Source organism: Mobula birostris, chromosome 17, assembly GCF_030028105.1.
Source record: "Mobula birostris isolate sMobBir1 chromosome 17, sMobBir1.hap1, whole genome shotgun sequence".
Taxonomy (NCBI): Eukaryota; Metazoa; Chordata; class Chondrichthyes; order Myliobatiformes; family Myliobatidae; genus Mobula; species Mobula birostris.
The window spans coordinates 45,272,225-45,288,746 of NC_092386.1; the positions used below are offsets into that span (position 1 = coordinate 45,272,225).

At 40.5% G+C, this 16,522-nt stretch overlaps 1 protein-coding gene across 7 annotated transcripts in view; it reads right to left on the minus strand.

Moving 5' to 3' along the window:
* The window catches only part of fancc (FA complementation group C), a 183,359-nt gene that overhangs the window by 10,715 nt on the left and 156,122 nt on the right, over nucleotides 1-16,522 (minus strand). For all 7 annotated transcript variants that reach the window (XM_072281638.1, XM_072281635.1, XM_072281639.1 and 4 more), the window contains exon 12: nucleotides 5,583-5,667. In XM_072281638.1, coding sequence (XP_072137739.1) covers nucleotides 5,583-5,667 — 85 coding nt within the window. The remainder of the gene's footprint in view (nucleotides 1-5,582; nucleotides 5,668-16,522) is intronic.

Sequence of the window (16,522 nt, forward strand, 5' to 3'; positions counted from 1 at the left end):
GGGCTTAATTAGGAAGGGGAAAAAAGATTATGAGAGAAAACTGGCAGGGAACATAAAAACTGACTGTAAAAGCTTTTATAGATATGTAAAAAGGAAAAGACTGGTAAAGACAAATGTAGGTCCCCTACAGACAGAAACAGGTGAATTGATTATGGGGAGCAAGGACATGGTAGACCAATTGAAAAATTACTTTGGTTCTGTCTTCACTAAGGAGGACATAAATAATCTTCCAGAAATAGTAGGGGACAGAGGGTCCAGTGAGATGGAGGAACTGAGCGAAATACATGTTAGTAGGGAAGTGGTGTTAGGTAAATTGAAGGGATTGAAGGCAGATAAATCCCCAGGGCCAGATGGTCTGCATCCTAGAGTGCTTAAGGAAGTAACCCAAGAAATAGTGGATGCATTAGTGATAATTTTTCAAAACTCGTTAGGTTCTGGACTAGTTCCTGAGGATTGGAGGGTGGTTAATGTAACCCCACTTTTTAAAAAAGGAGGGAGAGAGAAACCGGGGAATTATAGACCGGTTAGCCTAACGTCGGTGGTGGGGAAACTGCTGGAGTCAGTTATCAAAGATGTGATAACAGCACATTTGGAAAGCGGTGAAATCATCGGACAAAGTCAGCATGCATTTGTGAAAGGAAAATCATGTCTGATGAATCTCATAGAATTTTTTGAGGATGTAACTAGTAGAGTGGATAGGGGAGAACCAGTGGACGTGGTATATTTGGATTTTCAAAAGGCTTTTGACAAGGTCCCACACAGGAGATTAGTGTGCAAACTTAAAGCACACGGTATTGGGGGTAAGGTATTGATGTGGATGGAGAATTGGTTAGCAGACAGGAAGCAAAGAGTGGGAATAAATGGGACCTTTTCAGAATGGCAGGCAGTGACTAGTGGGGTACCGCAAGGCTCAGTGCTGGGACCCCAGTTGTTTACAATATATATTAATGACTTGGATGAGGGAATTAAATGCAGCATCTCCAAGTTTGCGGATGACACAAAGCTGGGTGGCAGTGTTAGCTGTGAGGAGGATGCTAAGAGGATGCAGAGTGACTTGGATAGGTTGGGTGAGTGGGCAAATTCATGGCAGATGCAATTTAATGTGGATAAGTGTGAAGTTATCCACTTTGGTGGCAAAAATAGGAAAATAGATTATTATCTGAATGGTGGCCGATTAGGAAAAGGGGAGGTGCAACGAGACCTGGGTGTCATTATACACCAGTAATTGAAAGTGGGCATGCAGGTACAGCAGGCGGTGAAAAAGGCGAATGGTATGCTGGCATTTATAGCGAGAGGATTCGAGTACAGGAGCAGGGAGGTACTACTGCAGTTGTACAAGGCCTTGGTGAGACCACACCTGGAGTTTTGTGTGCAGTTTTGGTCCCCTAATCTGAGGAAAGACATCCTTGCCATAGAGGGAGTACAAAGAAGGTTCACCAGATTGATTCCTGGGATGGCAGGACTTTCATATGAAGAAAGACTGGATGAACTGGGCTTGTACTCGTTGGAATTTAGAAGATTGAGGGGGGATCTGATTGAAACGTATAAAATCCTAAAGGGATTGGACAGGCTAGATGCAGGAAGATTGTTCCCGATGTTGGGGAAGTCCAGAACAAGGGGTCACAGTTTGAGGATAAAGGGGAAGCCTTTTAGGACCGAGATGCGGAAAAACTTCTTCACACAGAGAGTGGTGAATCTGTGGAATTCTCTGCCACAGGAAACAGTTGAGGCCAGTTCATTGGCTATATTTAAGAGGGAGTTAGATATGGCCCTTGTGGCTACGGGGATCAGGGGGTATGGAGGGAAGGCTGGGGCGGGGTTCTGAGTTGGATGATCAGCCATGATCATAATAAATGGCGGTGCAGGCTCGAAGGGCCGAATGGCCTACTCCTGCACCTATTTTCTATGTTTTCTATGTTTCTATGAAAGAGGAACAGGGCTGGAGAAGGGGGAGTCTAATAGGAGAGGACAGAATGCCATGGAAGAAAGCAAAAGGGGGAAGGAGCACCAGAGGGAGGTGATGAGCAGGCAAGGAGATAAGGTGAGAGAAGGAAAAGGGGATTGGAATAGTGAAGGGGGGTGCATTACAGGAAGTTTGAGAAATTGATGTTCATGCCATCAGGTTGGGAGTTACCCAGACGAAATGTACGATGTTGTTACTGTGTTTAGCTAATTTACCAAAACCCTTTAACCAATATTTTAAAAATTTAGATTTAGTCCTTGTAAACCACTGGAAAAGAGGCTCTGAAAAGCACTCTATAAAATGCATGTCCTTTTATACTACTAACAATGTTTTAAGAAGAGAAGCTATCAGTCTATCTACAGTACTATATACTTCCATCACCATGTATATCCTGAAATCTTCACTTATTCACAGCTGGAGTATTAACATCACAGACCACCAACAAACTAAGGACTGTACATCTAGTTAATTATGGATTTGTAAAAGAAAATGCTAAGTAAAGAAAAGTGGGATTGGGAAGAAATTTTTTCAGTTCTCCATCCAGTCTATATATTCCAGCCAACATCAAGTCTGCTTCACCATTTCATCATGACTGATCCATTTCCTTCTCAACTCCATTCTCCTGTTTTCTCCCGGTAACCTTTCATGGCCTGACTAATCAATAACCTATCAACCTCCACCTTAAATACACCCAATGACTTGGCCTCCACAGCCACCTGTGGCACCAAATCCCACAGATTTACCACCTTCTGGCTAAAGAAATTCCTTCTCATCTGTGTTCTAAACTGACATCCCTCTTTCGTAGGGGTTTCCAACCTTTTTTATGCCATGAACTAACACCATTAAACAAAGGGCCCATGGACCCTAGGCTGGGAACCCCTGCTCTATTCTGAAACTGTACACTCTGGTCCTGGATTACCCCCACCACAGGAAACATCCTCTCCATATCCACTCAATCTAAGCCTTTCAACATTCAATAGGTTTCCATGCGATCCCCCCTCATTCTTCTAAATTTTCTTTTGTGGAGGGTTACAAATTCCTATTATTGCAAAAAATTAGAACTGACAGATATACTTCTGAGGAAGGAGTGTTTGTGTGAACCTTTGGTTGAACTTGGGTTTACACAGTCTTTACTGACTGTCACTTTGGAAACGCGACTGAATAGTTTGACCAAGATAACAATCTTAGATACATAGTATAAATAAGACATACTTTGTGTTGTTGGTCTAATACATTTGAAATGCAAGTTGATTTAACAGTTAAAATTTTAATTAAGACTCAACAACATGAGACAGTTTAAAAAGTGGAAAGCAGATTTAAAATGTACATTGCATGTGCTTGGCTGTTAATTGCAGGGGCATTTTAATCTTAATCTGAGTGTCAGAAATAAGGATTAGAGCTTGGAATGCAGTTTGCAGATAAAATAGATTTTGAAAATGTTCTTTTATCATCCTGATTGGGATCATACTTGTGATTCTGGCTGTCTTGGCTTTAGCATCCAAATGAGGAGGAGAGATTAAATGGACATTTCTGCAGACGCAGTACATGAATTGCCCCTTAAAGAAACACTGATGGGATGGATCTATACTCCCTAGAGTTTAGAAAAATAAAGAGTTCATCTCATTGAAATGTAAGATTCCAAGTGGGATTGACAAGTTTTTATCCATGGCTTGACAATGTATAATTAGGAAGGGGTAGTACTGTCATCCCAGAATCAATTATGACCAAACTGAGGAGAATTTACTCATTTGGGTTATGAAGAGTTTTGAATTCTCTAGCCTGGTGAAATCTATATTTAAAGAAAAAATGAATGAAATTTTGGACTTAATGTGAATCAAAGGATAGAGAAATCAAGTCACATCATTGGTTTGTGATGCCATAATCTAAGTGAATCATAGAGCGGGTTCAAGGAGCTAAATGATCTCCTTCTCCGTTTGTTACATTTTTGTTAAGAAAGGGGTTTCTTAAGGTTGTCATAGATGGGGTGGTGGGGCTGGTACTGGGGATAAGCTCCCACTACCTATTAGATGCACCCAATGGTGTGCATCTCAAATAGCCTCTGAAAACTAAGTCCAGTTCCTGGCCTTCACAAGTGGCTTAGCTGCTAAACCCAACAGAACTGTTTCTACTGACAGGAGAATGGGCAAAGGGGGTTTAGGATACTGGTGCGTTAAAACCAGATGCTTCAGGTAGATGGGCCCATCAACAGCTTACCTTGGGAAAGGAAAACTCTGATCTCAAACCTCTATATGCATTCACGGGGAAGGCTTCAGGAGTAAACCCCAAGAAAAAAATCCAGAGCTGGAGTCCATAAGACAGACCTTCTTTAAGTTCTACGCTGATTGGAAACTCCAGCAATGCCACTGGTGCCAAACTGTATCAGGCTCTGCCTTTCCTTCTGATTCATTAGCTGCATGGAAAGAGGAAGCCTGCTGCATGGGCAACAGCAAGCTGTCTTTATCGTACTGCTCTGGTTTGCGTATTGACTGAACATAGACATCTAGGATGCAACATCCATGGTTGACCCCAACCAACATTAAGAAAGGCCAGTTTAGGTTGCTTATACAGTTCTTAAGTCTGTGGCTATGAAGACTCTAATTTTTTTTTTTGCATACTATCATTAACTTGGGATTCCATTAGTTGCACATTTGTATTGCAGTGTATAAATAATTGAAGCACATACTAGACTAGAACTCCCTTGAGTCAGTTCTGGTTTGTCCTTATCTGACTCTAAATTTCCCCAAGTTTCTGTGGTCTCCAAGTACTTCATATAAAGTCCTAACTCTGTCCTTAATGCATTGAAAGAAAGCAGTCCACATATATCCAAGCTGATAAATTTGATTTTTCTACAACTCAGCAATTTGCTGAGTTAAATGGATTTGCTAAGTCTGAGATGTGGCAGAACATATTTTTGATTATATGACAGTAAAATGCTAAAAAGGTCAATTCTTAGTCAATTTAATTGCAACCTCTATGATTTGAAATATCACTCTGCCAGAAAATAATAATGTATAGCTCAGCAATTTCTACATTACTATTTTGGTATCATCTGTATATTTCACCTGAAGGCCAAGTCCAAGTTGTAAGGTCCACTTATATTAACCGCAACATGATACATAATAATCTTCATTATAAGTCTTCATGAGACATTTAAAAAAAACATCTAATTAAAGACCATACTGTTTGTGCAGAGAAAAGTTAGGCAATTCTGTTGCATGTTGCAAGAATGTAATGGTAAACTGTCACTTGGCAACTTGTTACCTTGTTAATACAATGCTGAGTTCTGACCGATAACAACTAAACCTTTGCACAGACAGGATTAAATTCTGTGATGTGATAAATTTTACAGCTGTTTTCCAAGAAAACGAGTACACAAGTACATTAAGATCTCAAATCACAGCCAGGGAGACTATTCAACCCACAGATGTGAAAGATTAGAAAACTGACTTTTGAAAGAGATAAATATGACCTTCAACCAGCAGTGTCTTGTTACCACACTAATAACTGCTTAATCATGGACAAAAATCTCGTGTTGACTTATGAGACAGAAATAAAGGCTTCTTTGAAAATGTTTCAGAAGTTTTGTTTGAAAAGATTTATAGCAAGGTAACAAGCTCACCCTTTGACTTTTTCATCTTGCACAATCTTCTTCAGCATTTGAACAACAGTGGTTAGGTGCTGGCACCAGGCTGCTGACGAAACATCTGCATTTTTTTTGAGAAATTGTTTTATATGACACAAGCTAATAATGGAAACATGCAACCAATTAATTCATGTTTAATTTAAATAATTTGGAACTATAAAACTGAAAAGTACCCAAGAAGGAGATATTAAATGATGTTTAGTAAAAGGATTTATTAACTGAGTACCATCCTCCAATAGAGTAACATTCAGTCGTAACACTTGAATGTGGAATAGATAACAGTTTGCAAATAAACAACAACATCCAAGAAATCACCGGGGCCTAAAAACATAAAAGAGTATACCATCCAAGACTTTATCCACCCAGAATTTACAGAGTGCATGCTCATACCTAGAGCTCTCCACGGAACAGTGTTTATGGTAACTAGGCTACATCCCAGGGCATTTCATAAAGGCATTATCAAACAAAGTTTAATACAGAGCCATAGAGTGAAGAAATATTATGACAAACTACCAGAGTTTGGTTAATGAGGGAAGCTGTGATGGTTCTGAAAGAAGCAAATTTAGAAATGGGAAGTGTAAGGAAGAGATTCCAGAAAGTATGATTCAATTGGCTGACAGCACAACTGCCAATGACCCAGCGATGAAATGTGGGGAGGCACAGAAGACAAATATTGGAGGGTTGCAAAATGATAGAGGTACTGTGATAGGGGCAAGATCACACCACGCAATACCCAAGAAGGTAGTCAAGACAAATGGAATGCAGAGTTATATGACAGAGATTTGCTCAATGATCTTGGTGGGAAAGAACAAGTGAGTCATGATTCAAAATGAGTAGGCATGTTCAAGGGAGGATTTTTAGAGAGTAAATGGTAATGTTGTTTTCACATTTGTCAATACTAGTAACTTTACAAAACATGCAAGTAACAGAAAAATAACACAGATTATATTCAACATCTGCCAAAATGCACTTAGTAGATGATTATCAACAAAATCTGATATTGACTCACATTCTGCAGCTCCAATTTAGATAACGGTAGCTTGGTCAAAGACACAAGTTTTAAAGCGCATCATAGAGGAAAAAAGGGAAGTGGAAAGGCAGTGGGATTTAAGGGAGAGAATCCAGAATTTGTAGCTGAAGGTGCAACTATGAATAATGGGATAATGAAAACGAGGAATTCAGATAGATAAGAAGACAAGAGAAATTAGTGATGAATTGGGAGATACTGTGGATTGATCTGAAAATTAGGATGAGAAATTTTAAATTGAGCTGTTACTAATCCAGGAGACAATATACATCACTGAAAACACAGGCGATGGATATAAGAGATTAGTACAAATTAACACATGGGCAGAGTTTGGAATGGTCATAACTTCATAGAAAAGTTAGATGGGAGTGCTTTGGGACAACATTTTTGATTTTTTAAATAATTGTGTATGATATATTGGCTTGTGCAAGAAGCCTCTGACTAGGATTCTCCCTCTTACCACCAGCCGAGTGAGGTCTTGGTGCTTGTTGGTCAGAGCTGGCAATTCCACATTCTGCCAAATGGATTAGACCATTTGTTCAGGGAACAAGCCACAAAATCCATAGCATCTCTTTCCTGCAATGTCTGCAGAATGTTCCACGATGACTGCTTGTGGATTTGTAGTCAAAGTACTCTTTCACAAGGGACAGGTAGTGAGGCAGCGTCCAGCTGACTCGGATATTGAGTATAACAGGGCCAGGCTTATTTTCCGCAACACCAGGGACAGGTAGACCCTCAGCACATAGTGACGCCTGGTGCCCAAATACTTACAGCATCATGTAACACCACATGATACAGCCACAAATGAAGGTGGTCATCAGGATGAGGGCAACATTGGGTACAATCTGCCCCCATTCTCTGGGTATTTGTACAATGTGAACCACAGACCCGCTCTATCTTGGACTGACTGATGAACCGGAAGAGGTCCCAGGCTATTGCCAAGGCACAGTAACAGGAGACAGGTCACACCTGTGCCAAGGACAGAAGGCTGAGAGCTTATCACTCATAACCAAATACTTCCCAGTTAATGACAGAGAACACCATTTCCACAGACCCAATTTTTGATTAACTTTGCCAATCCACTCCAGCTAATCTTTGTCTTAGACTCGGCCCTTCCTAACCAGATCCCCAGCACCTTCAGGTAAGTCAGACCAAAAGGTGAAGGGGATGTTGGGTCAGTTACTGAAGAGCATTGCCATGATCTTAATGCAGTTGACACTGACTGCAATGCCAGCTCAAACTGGGCACAGGTGCTGATCAATATGCAAACCGACTATGCACCTGAGCACATTGTCTGTGCACTGGGAGGGTTTGACTTCAGTGCCTCCACTGCCTGTCAACATCAGCCCTTGTCCTTGTCCTTGTCCTTCCTGATGGGCTGTTTGCAGTAAACAAACAAGACGAGGAGAGTAGACAACACTGTCAGACTCTAGGCATGATGGGGAAATCATCTCCCACCTTGAACATTGATTTGATCTGTACTATGCATATCTGTGTAGTTTTGTGGGGAACTCACAAAGCTTCTAGATATACTTCTAAACGACTATCCCTGCAATCTACAGCTTGTAATTTCCCTTTAAGTAACATACTTTCAAACCATCTAAATGAACTAGCAATCTTACGATATCCTGAATGACTTGGCAGACTTGACTATCAGGAATGCAGGTACAGCACCTTTAAACAGACGAAGGTCCATCGCTATGTTTGGAAGAGATGAAGAGAGGACTCCAAGCCAGACTAAAACTGTGGGGTGTGAAATTTCCTCTACCCAGTATCTTGTTAGCAGATGTACAGTCACTGGAGAACAAGATAGAGGATCTAAGAGCAAGATTGCTGTATTGGAAGGAAATGAGGGATTGCTGCATTCTTTGTTTCATGGAGACGTGGCTCACTCCAGACAAGCCAGATATGGCGGTCAGACTTAAGGTCTTCTCTATCCACCAGATGGTCCAAGTTGCTGATTCGAAAGGGACAAAAGGTGGCATCTGTGGTTCATGATAAACTCTTTCTTGCGCTTGAACATAACAGTCTTGCCACATTCTTGTTCTCCTGACCTGGAACATTTAATGATTAAGTGCCATCCTTTCTACTGTACTTACCAAGAGAATTCTCCTCAGTGATTCTGACCGGTTTACTTATCGCCAAAGGCAGATGTTAAGCAAGCACTCATGTATTAGCAAACAAGAAAAAGCCTACCCAGGCACCTTTCAAATCATTCCTGGAGATTTCAATCAAACTTGCTCAAAGAGACCTCCACTCAATTATCATCATTATATCACCCGCAGTACCAGGGTTCTCAACACACCATAAATAATATCTGCCATTCCATCCCTTGACTGCAGTTCGGAAAATCTGATCATTTGGCTGTCCTCCTCCTACCTGCATACAGGCAGAGACTAAATAGCAAGGCTCCAGAAGTAAAAACAACAAAGTGGTAGTTGCAGGAGGCGGAGGAGCAGCTACAGGACAACTTCAAGTCAGTGGACTGGGTCATTTTCAAGGACTCATCAGAGGGTCTGAACGAACATGCCACTGTTGTCACGGACGTTATAAAGTCAGTCATAGCTTAGTGTGTTCCCGCAAAATCATTGAGAGCTTTCCCCAACCAGAAGCCCTGAGATCCACAATCTGCTGAGGACCTGATCAATGGTGATCATATCTGGTGACCAAGTGAAAAACAAGAGGTTCAGGATATGACTGCCAGAAAGCCATCTCACATGCAAAGTGGCAATTCCAGACTAAACTTGCATCACTGAAAGGTGGTCGACAGCTGTGGCTGGCTTTGAATGATATCAACTTGAATGCCGCCTTGCCTTCTGAGTTCCTCCAACATTTTGTGTGTATTACTTTGATTTCCAGATCTGCAGATTTGCTCTTGTTTATGTTTCCCTAAGTGATTGCTTTTTGGTGTTCACATTGGGTGACTGCTTTGTAGAGCATTGCCATTTGGTCTGCATGGATGACCTTATGATTCCAATTGTCTGTACATTAATTCTGTATCCCTTTCCCATTCAGCCATTTGTCAGTGGTGTCCTGAACAGGAGAGAGCTAATATAATAGATGCTATCCTATCCTTGCATTTTACTATATTAGGTGCATCTTAATGAGATTTACTTTGCATATTTTAGTTTTTACATTCAGTGTGCTTTAATGTATGAACTATAGAGTGAACAGCTTTCCTTCAGAAATACCAAAAAAAAAGGTATTTGCTATAACCAGCAAATAATTTTAATGAAAAGAACTATAAATTTGCAGTGCTAATTTCATCACTCGTGAGTTATCTTTGCATAACATAAGTAAATTTTGTTCACGTAAATGTAACAGCTGTAAATGGTGGAAGCCTTAACACATTTTATTGTTTGATCCCGAACTGTAATGGTTCATTAACATACTAGAGCTGTCCATAGAAAATATTTCAATTTAGTCTTTATAGCAATACGTTTCTTCAGAGAAATGTTAGATACATTTTCTGAATTTCAATAATGTTTAGATCTTGCTGCTTAATCATTTAACTGATCGAAAAAGATTGGATCTTAGAACATTTTCTGAATTGGTTTTTGATGAGTTGTTCAACCGAATAAAACAACCTGATTACAATGATAACCATATTTAGCTTGCCATCCTTAATGATAACTTTTACTTTATATGTGTGCAAGGAACTCTGTATTGTTCTTGGACAAGTTGTTCCAGTGCGTTCAGATACCCTCAGCTAAAAAGACAGTTGGGTGTTATCTTGCATATCTAGTCATTTCCTTTTGCTTTCTCTTGTATTTCTGACAGGCACACTACTAATACACGGGCACAATATAAAATGATTTGTGGGTAATTACATTGATTATCCTACCCTATATGATTGAACTTTGCCAGACACTAAAATAAGTTGTAGCAGTTCAGTATAAAATTATGCATTGCATCTCAGCCTTTTTTGTATTCATCCATCATTTCTATGTTCAAAATCTGTTCAAGCAGAAGATGCATACATGGAGTATGGAAGCATAAACCTGGAAGACATTTGAATTGATTTTAGCACAATCCACAGCAGAGCATAAAAGTTACAAGTGACTAATTCTGTTTGTCTTTTCTCCACATCTTTTGTTTCTGTTTTCTTTGCTTTACTGTTGTTATTTTATCAATTTGATTATCTATGTATCATCAGCAAGGTGTACTAATAAATGAATACATAAAAATGACCCGAGTCTCTGTGGGAAGCTTTATCCATACATGGAAATGGGGGTGGACCACTAGGTCCTGTTGTCATTTTATCATGGCTGATTTATTCCATTTTCCTTGGTACCCTTGTGTAAAAGGAATTCCATCAATCCTGTCTACATCAACAGCATTGAAGTTGAGAATTTAAGTTCCTAGGCCTGAACATTAACCTATCCTGGTCCAACCAAGTTGATGTCATCGCCAAGAAAGCTACCAACTTAGGAACCATTACTCCCTGAGGCGACTAAAGAAACTCGCATGACCCCATCAACCCTTACCAATTTTTATTGCTGCTCCATAGAAAGCATTCTATCTGGGTGCACAACAGCTTAGTATGGCCACTGCTCTATACATGATCACAAGAAACTGCAGAGAGTTGTGGACACAACTCCCATCACGGAAAACAGCCTCCCTCCATGCAATCTGTCTAAATTTCTCTCTGCCTCAGTAAAGCAGCCAGTGTAATTAAAGAGCCCATCCACCCTCGACATTCTCTCTTTGACGATTGGGCAGAAGATACAAAAGCCTGAAAGTGCATACTACCAGGCTCAAGGATGGCTTCTGTCTCACTGTAGTCAGACTCTTGAATGAACCTCTTGTTCAATAAGATGGACTTTTGATCTCAACATCCACCTCATGATGATCTTGCACTTTATTGTTTACCTGCATTATACTTTCTCTGTGGCTTTTACACTTTATTTTGCATTGTCGTTGTCTTACCTTGTCCTACCACAATGCACTGTATAATGATTTGGTGTATATGAACAGTATGCAAGACAAGCTTTTCACTGTGTCTTGGTACACGTGACAATAATAAACCAATGTTAATACCAATTGGCAATAATGAACTAATACCAATAGGAAAACCCATAAAACAATTCAAATACCTTCCAGGTTTCATACTACATGCATATTCTACATAAATGGGTGTCTTGGTGTAGAAATGATTAATTACAAAAATGTAATGGATAAATCTTCAGAAATTCCATAATATTTTAGTGCCTTGAAAGATTCAATTGATTCAGTACAATTATCTCAGGTAAGATGATTTTCTAGATTTCCACCAGCAGTTGGGTGAAAAAGAACTCACTGATTTCACTCCTAATAGTCTAAGTTATAATTTTAAGGTTCTTTTCTTTGTTTGTTTCAGGGATCATTAGGAATGACAACTGGCAATCTCTTATGCTTTGGTTCTTTTAAAAGCAGCGAGAGACACGTACAGCTTTGGAATGGAGTTTGCAGGTAGGCTCTAGGTAGCTGAGAGCAAAGCTGCCCCATGAGGGATGCAAGGATGGAAGGTTGCAGAGTGTCAGCCACACAATGAAAATGAGACTCAAAGAAACTGCAAGAGCCCTTGGGGTGGGGGAGGTGGCAGAAAAACTCGTAACATGGAAAATAATTTGTTTGTTGCACAACCTGTTAAACCGAAGGAGGGATGAGGCCAATGCCGAAGTTATTGATCAGCCATGATCTAAATTGAATTAGAGAGCAGCCCTGAGTGGTTCTTCAGAATACTCCTGTTAGGATCTTAGGCAATTGAGAGAAAAGAGGAAAATCAGTGATGAAACCCTGAAGCCTTGGAGAGGTGCAGAAAATGTTCACAAGAATGATCTCAGAAGTCAATTTTGGTGTCAAGAAAAGGGTATCCTAATGTGCATGGAGAGCCCCAAAGGCATATTTGAGAAGACAGTTGTAGCATCTTGTTTGATTAGGTTGAAAGTCATTATTTCCCCCTTTTTTCCCTTTTACATTGACCTTATTTTTGAGCTTCAGTTTATTTGAATGTTTAGTCTCTGATAATTTGTGGCATTAGGATAATTTTGCAAAGTGGCTCAGATCACCAGGAAACAAATTTGAAAAATGAAGCTGATTTAACAAAAATAATGAAAAGGACTTCACTTGATTAAATGCTGTCATTCGTATATTGTTTGGTGATATATTGTACCAGAATAATTGATTTATATATTGTTGTCCGATATATTTCATTGTATAAAAATTGTTTTATTTTTGTCTCAGCACAGCCTTTTTGCTTGATATCGAACAAGTTTAATCAAAGTGACTAAGTCACCACAGACTTTCTTTTAGATCTCTAATGGTGAGTTTCAATAGGGAATTTATTATATGCATAAAAGGAAATAAATTGCCAACTTGGGGAAAATTTAATTGCAGTGTTCCTTCAAAGGAATAGGATGATGCAGGAAAATAGCCAAAAGCTGTTGAGCTCCTACATGCATTTTGGAATAGAGTGCAAGAAATCACCCATCAGTTCAGGGCACATTAACAACCTACAAACATCACCCATTGTTCTTCCTGATGGTATCTGGAGAACAGCTATCAAATGGTGTAATCTGGGCTCAGCTCTTTATAGTATTTCTGTTTGGTATGCATAGAACAATGTATGATATTTCATCAATCAGGTGGACACATCTTCATGACAAGCTATATAAAAATGTAGTAAAGCATAGTACAATATAAATAACATGCTGGAGCACTGCTTATGAAAATTTAAAAAAAAATGCAGCTGCTGTAATAGAAACAAACAGATCTGACAGCATCTGTGGGGACCGAAAAAGTGATGATGTTCTAGGTCAAAGACTTTGTCAGAGAGGCAATAGTCAAAAAGCAAAATAGTATGGATACAGGCCCTTCAGCCCAACAAGTCTATGCGAGCATATTGTCCTCCCACCTAGTCCCAGCTTCATGCATCCAGCCCACATCCCTCTAAGCCCTGTCCCTCCATGTACATATACAAGTACTTCTGAAATGATACTATTATACATGCCTCAACCACTTCCTCAGGCAGCTCATTTCATATGCTCGCCACCCTCTGTGTGAAAAAGTTGTCTCTCAGATCCCTTTTAATTCCTTCCTCTCTCACATAATTTTGGACTCTCTTGTTGTGGGGAGAAGACTCACTGTCCATCTTACCCTTGCTTCACATAATTTTAAACATTTCTATAAGGTCCCCCGCCCCTCCCCCATTCTCCTACACTCTAAGGAATGAAGAGCTAACCCAGTATAACTCAGGCCCTCTAGTCCTTGCAAAATCCTTGTAAACCTTTTTTGCATTCTTTCCATTTTAGCCAAGTCCTTCCCTGTTTGAAATACGACTAAAACTGTACAAGTACTCCAAGTGCATATCCAAAATAATGTCACAACTGCTATACCGAATACCCTGAATGATGATGGCTAGTGTGCTCCTCCTCCCTTTTCCTTCTTCCATGGCCTTCTGTCCTCTCCTATTAGATTCCCTCTTCTCCAGCCCTTTATCTCTTTCATCAATCAATTTCCCAGCTTTTTACTTTACCCTTCCCCTCCTGGTTTCAACTATCACCTTGCATTTCTTCTTTCCCTCCCCCCAGCTTCTCAACCTGCCTACTCATCTTTTTTCTCCAGTCCTGATGAAGGGTCTCGGCCCAAAACATCAACTGTACTCTTTACCATAGATGCTGCCTGATCTGCTGAAGTTCTCCAGCATTTTGTGTGTATTGCTTTCACAAAGCAACTTCTGTTTTTATTACACTACTTCAGCATTGCCTGATCCTTGAAGAATCCTTGAAACACTGATTTATCGGATTTCCAGAATTGTCACCCCCGCTGCTTCTCCTTCACCACCCCCCATTCCCATTTCCCTCTCTTACCTTATCTCTTTACCTGTCCATCACCTCTCTCTGGTGCTCCTCCCCCTTTCCTTTCTTCCATGGCCTTCTGTCCTCTCCTATCAGATTCCGCCTTCCGTAGCCCTTTATCTTTCACCATTCAACTTTGCTGCTCTTTACTTCATCCTTCTCCTCTCTCAATTTCACCTAACACTTATTACCCTGTACTTCTTCCTCTCCTCCTCCCAACTTCTTACTCTGACTTCTAATCTCTTTTTTTCTTGTCCTGATAAAGGGTCTCAGCCTGAAACATCATCTGTTTATTCTTTTCCATAGATGCTGCCTGACCTACTGAGTTCCTCCAGCATTTCAAAGGTTCGTTTTATTATTAAAGTATACAACTTGAAATTCTTCTTCTCTGCGTACTCATAAAACCAAGACAGTAAAGAAAGGCAGCATGATCATCAACCCCCAAAATCCCTCTCCCCTGCACACAAAACGAAAAACAAAATGGAACAGGCACTTCAACCCCCAAATCCCTTCTCCCGCACAAACAAAAACAAACAAAACAGAACAGGAACACCAACCCCCAAATCTCTCCTCCGCACAAAAAAACAAACAAAATGGACAGGTATATCGAACCCCAAATCCTTCCTCTCACAGAAAAGAGCCAAACAAAATGGAATAGCCACATCAATCCCCAAATCCACCTCTCTGCACAATAAAACAAGAAAGATTGGGTGAAAAACCCATGATATGAAAAACTATAAGACTGGGGGAGAAAAGTCTGTAGTCCAAGTCCACACCCAAAACGCAGAAAATCTGGCGGGCACTCTCCGTGCCCAGTGGCAGACCCTTCCCTCTCTGTAGCAGCATGATCAAAATACAGGCAGCTGGCGCTCACCCTCCGCTTTCACCTCGATGCTTCAATCTCCCTTATCACTTTAATTGGCGAAATGGAGTCAGACAATGGCTGGCGCCCCGTCCTGCAGGCTTCTTACCACAAGTTTCCTGCACGCTGTCTCTGACTCCCAGAATCCTCTCAGAGACTGCAGTGTTTTGAAGCACCTGAGCGATCTCCAAGCTTCTGCATTCACCTTGATATTTCAATTTCCTTCGTCTCTTTAATCGGCGAACAAAGGAAGATTTAATCGGCAAAATGGTGTCGAACATCGGCTTGCAGCCTGCCTGCTGTAAGGTTCCTGCACACTGCCTCTGCCTCCTGGTATCCTCTGGGAGACTGCAGAGTGCTAGAACAGCCAAACAATCTCCAAAGAGCAAATCACGGCCTCCAACAGTTCCAGAATCACATCCAAGATGAAAAGCAAATGTAAAAGACATAAAAGAAGCGAAATACAAGGTTTCATGATCTATCTGGAAGATGTCAACCGAAGGAACATTATACGCAGGTGCCATCTTGACCAGAGAGGTTTTGTGTGTAATGACTGACAGAAGTTCAAATGAATCGCTGGTTCACTTATTTGCATCCCTGATGGCAGAAAAGGATAGGACATAGGAGCAAATGATGCATCTCCTACAGATGCACTGGAACGTGTAATGAGAAGGGATGATATTGGTTCCCTTTTTGAACATCAATTCCCCTGCATTATCCAACATAGCCCAATGCAAGCTTGACTGACAGTCCCTCATCTTCATTTGCATGCATTGCACCCTTCTGAAATCTGTACTGAATTCAACAATTTCGGGCAATTCACTTTTTCTAATGCTCTCAGAACAGGTTAGGATTGTTGTAAAGCTATTCATTGGTCATATTGGTCATCTTTCTCTCTCCTTAGACACTACCTGATATGCCAGGCAATTCCAATTTTCCTCTTTTTACTTCAGCCACAGCCCTGCACTGCATTTCAAAGCCTCAACATCTCTCTTTTTCTCTCTCTCTGTTAGAATAACAACATAGAATTCTGTCTACATTGGAATCACTTGGGCAAGCCTAGCCTCACCTTGCCATAACCCTTCTTATATATCTCCTCACCTACTCTTTCTGGAGATCAAACTGGCTTGTTTTCTCTTTCCCAGATCTGATGAAGACACCTCATAAAGATTACATGACCTGTCATGCA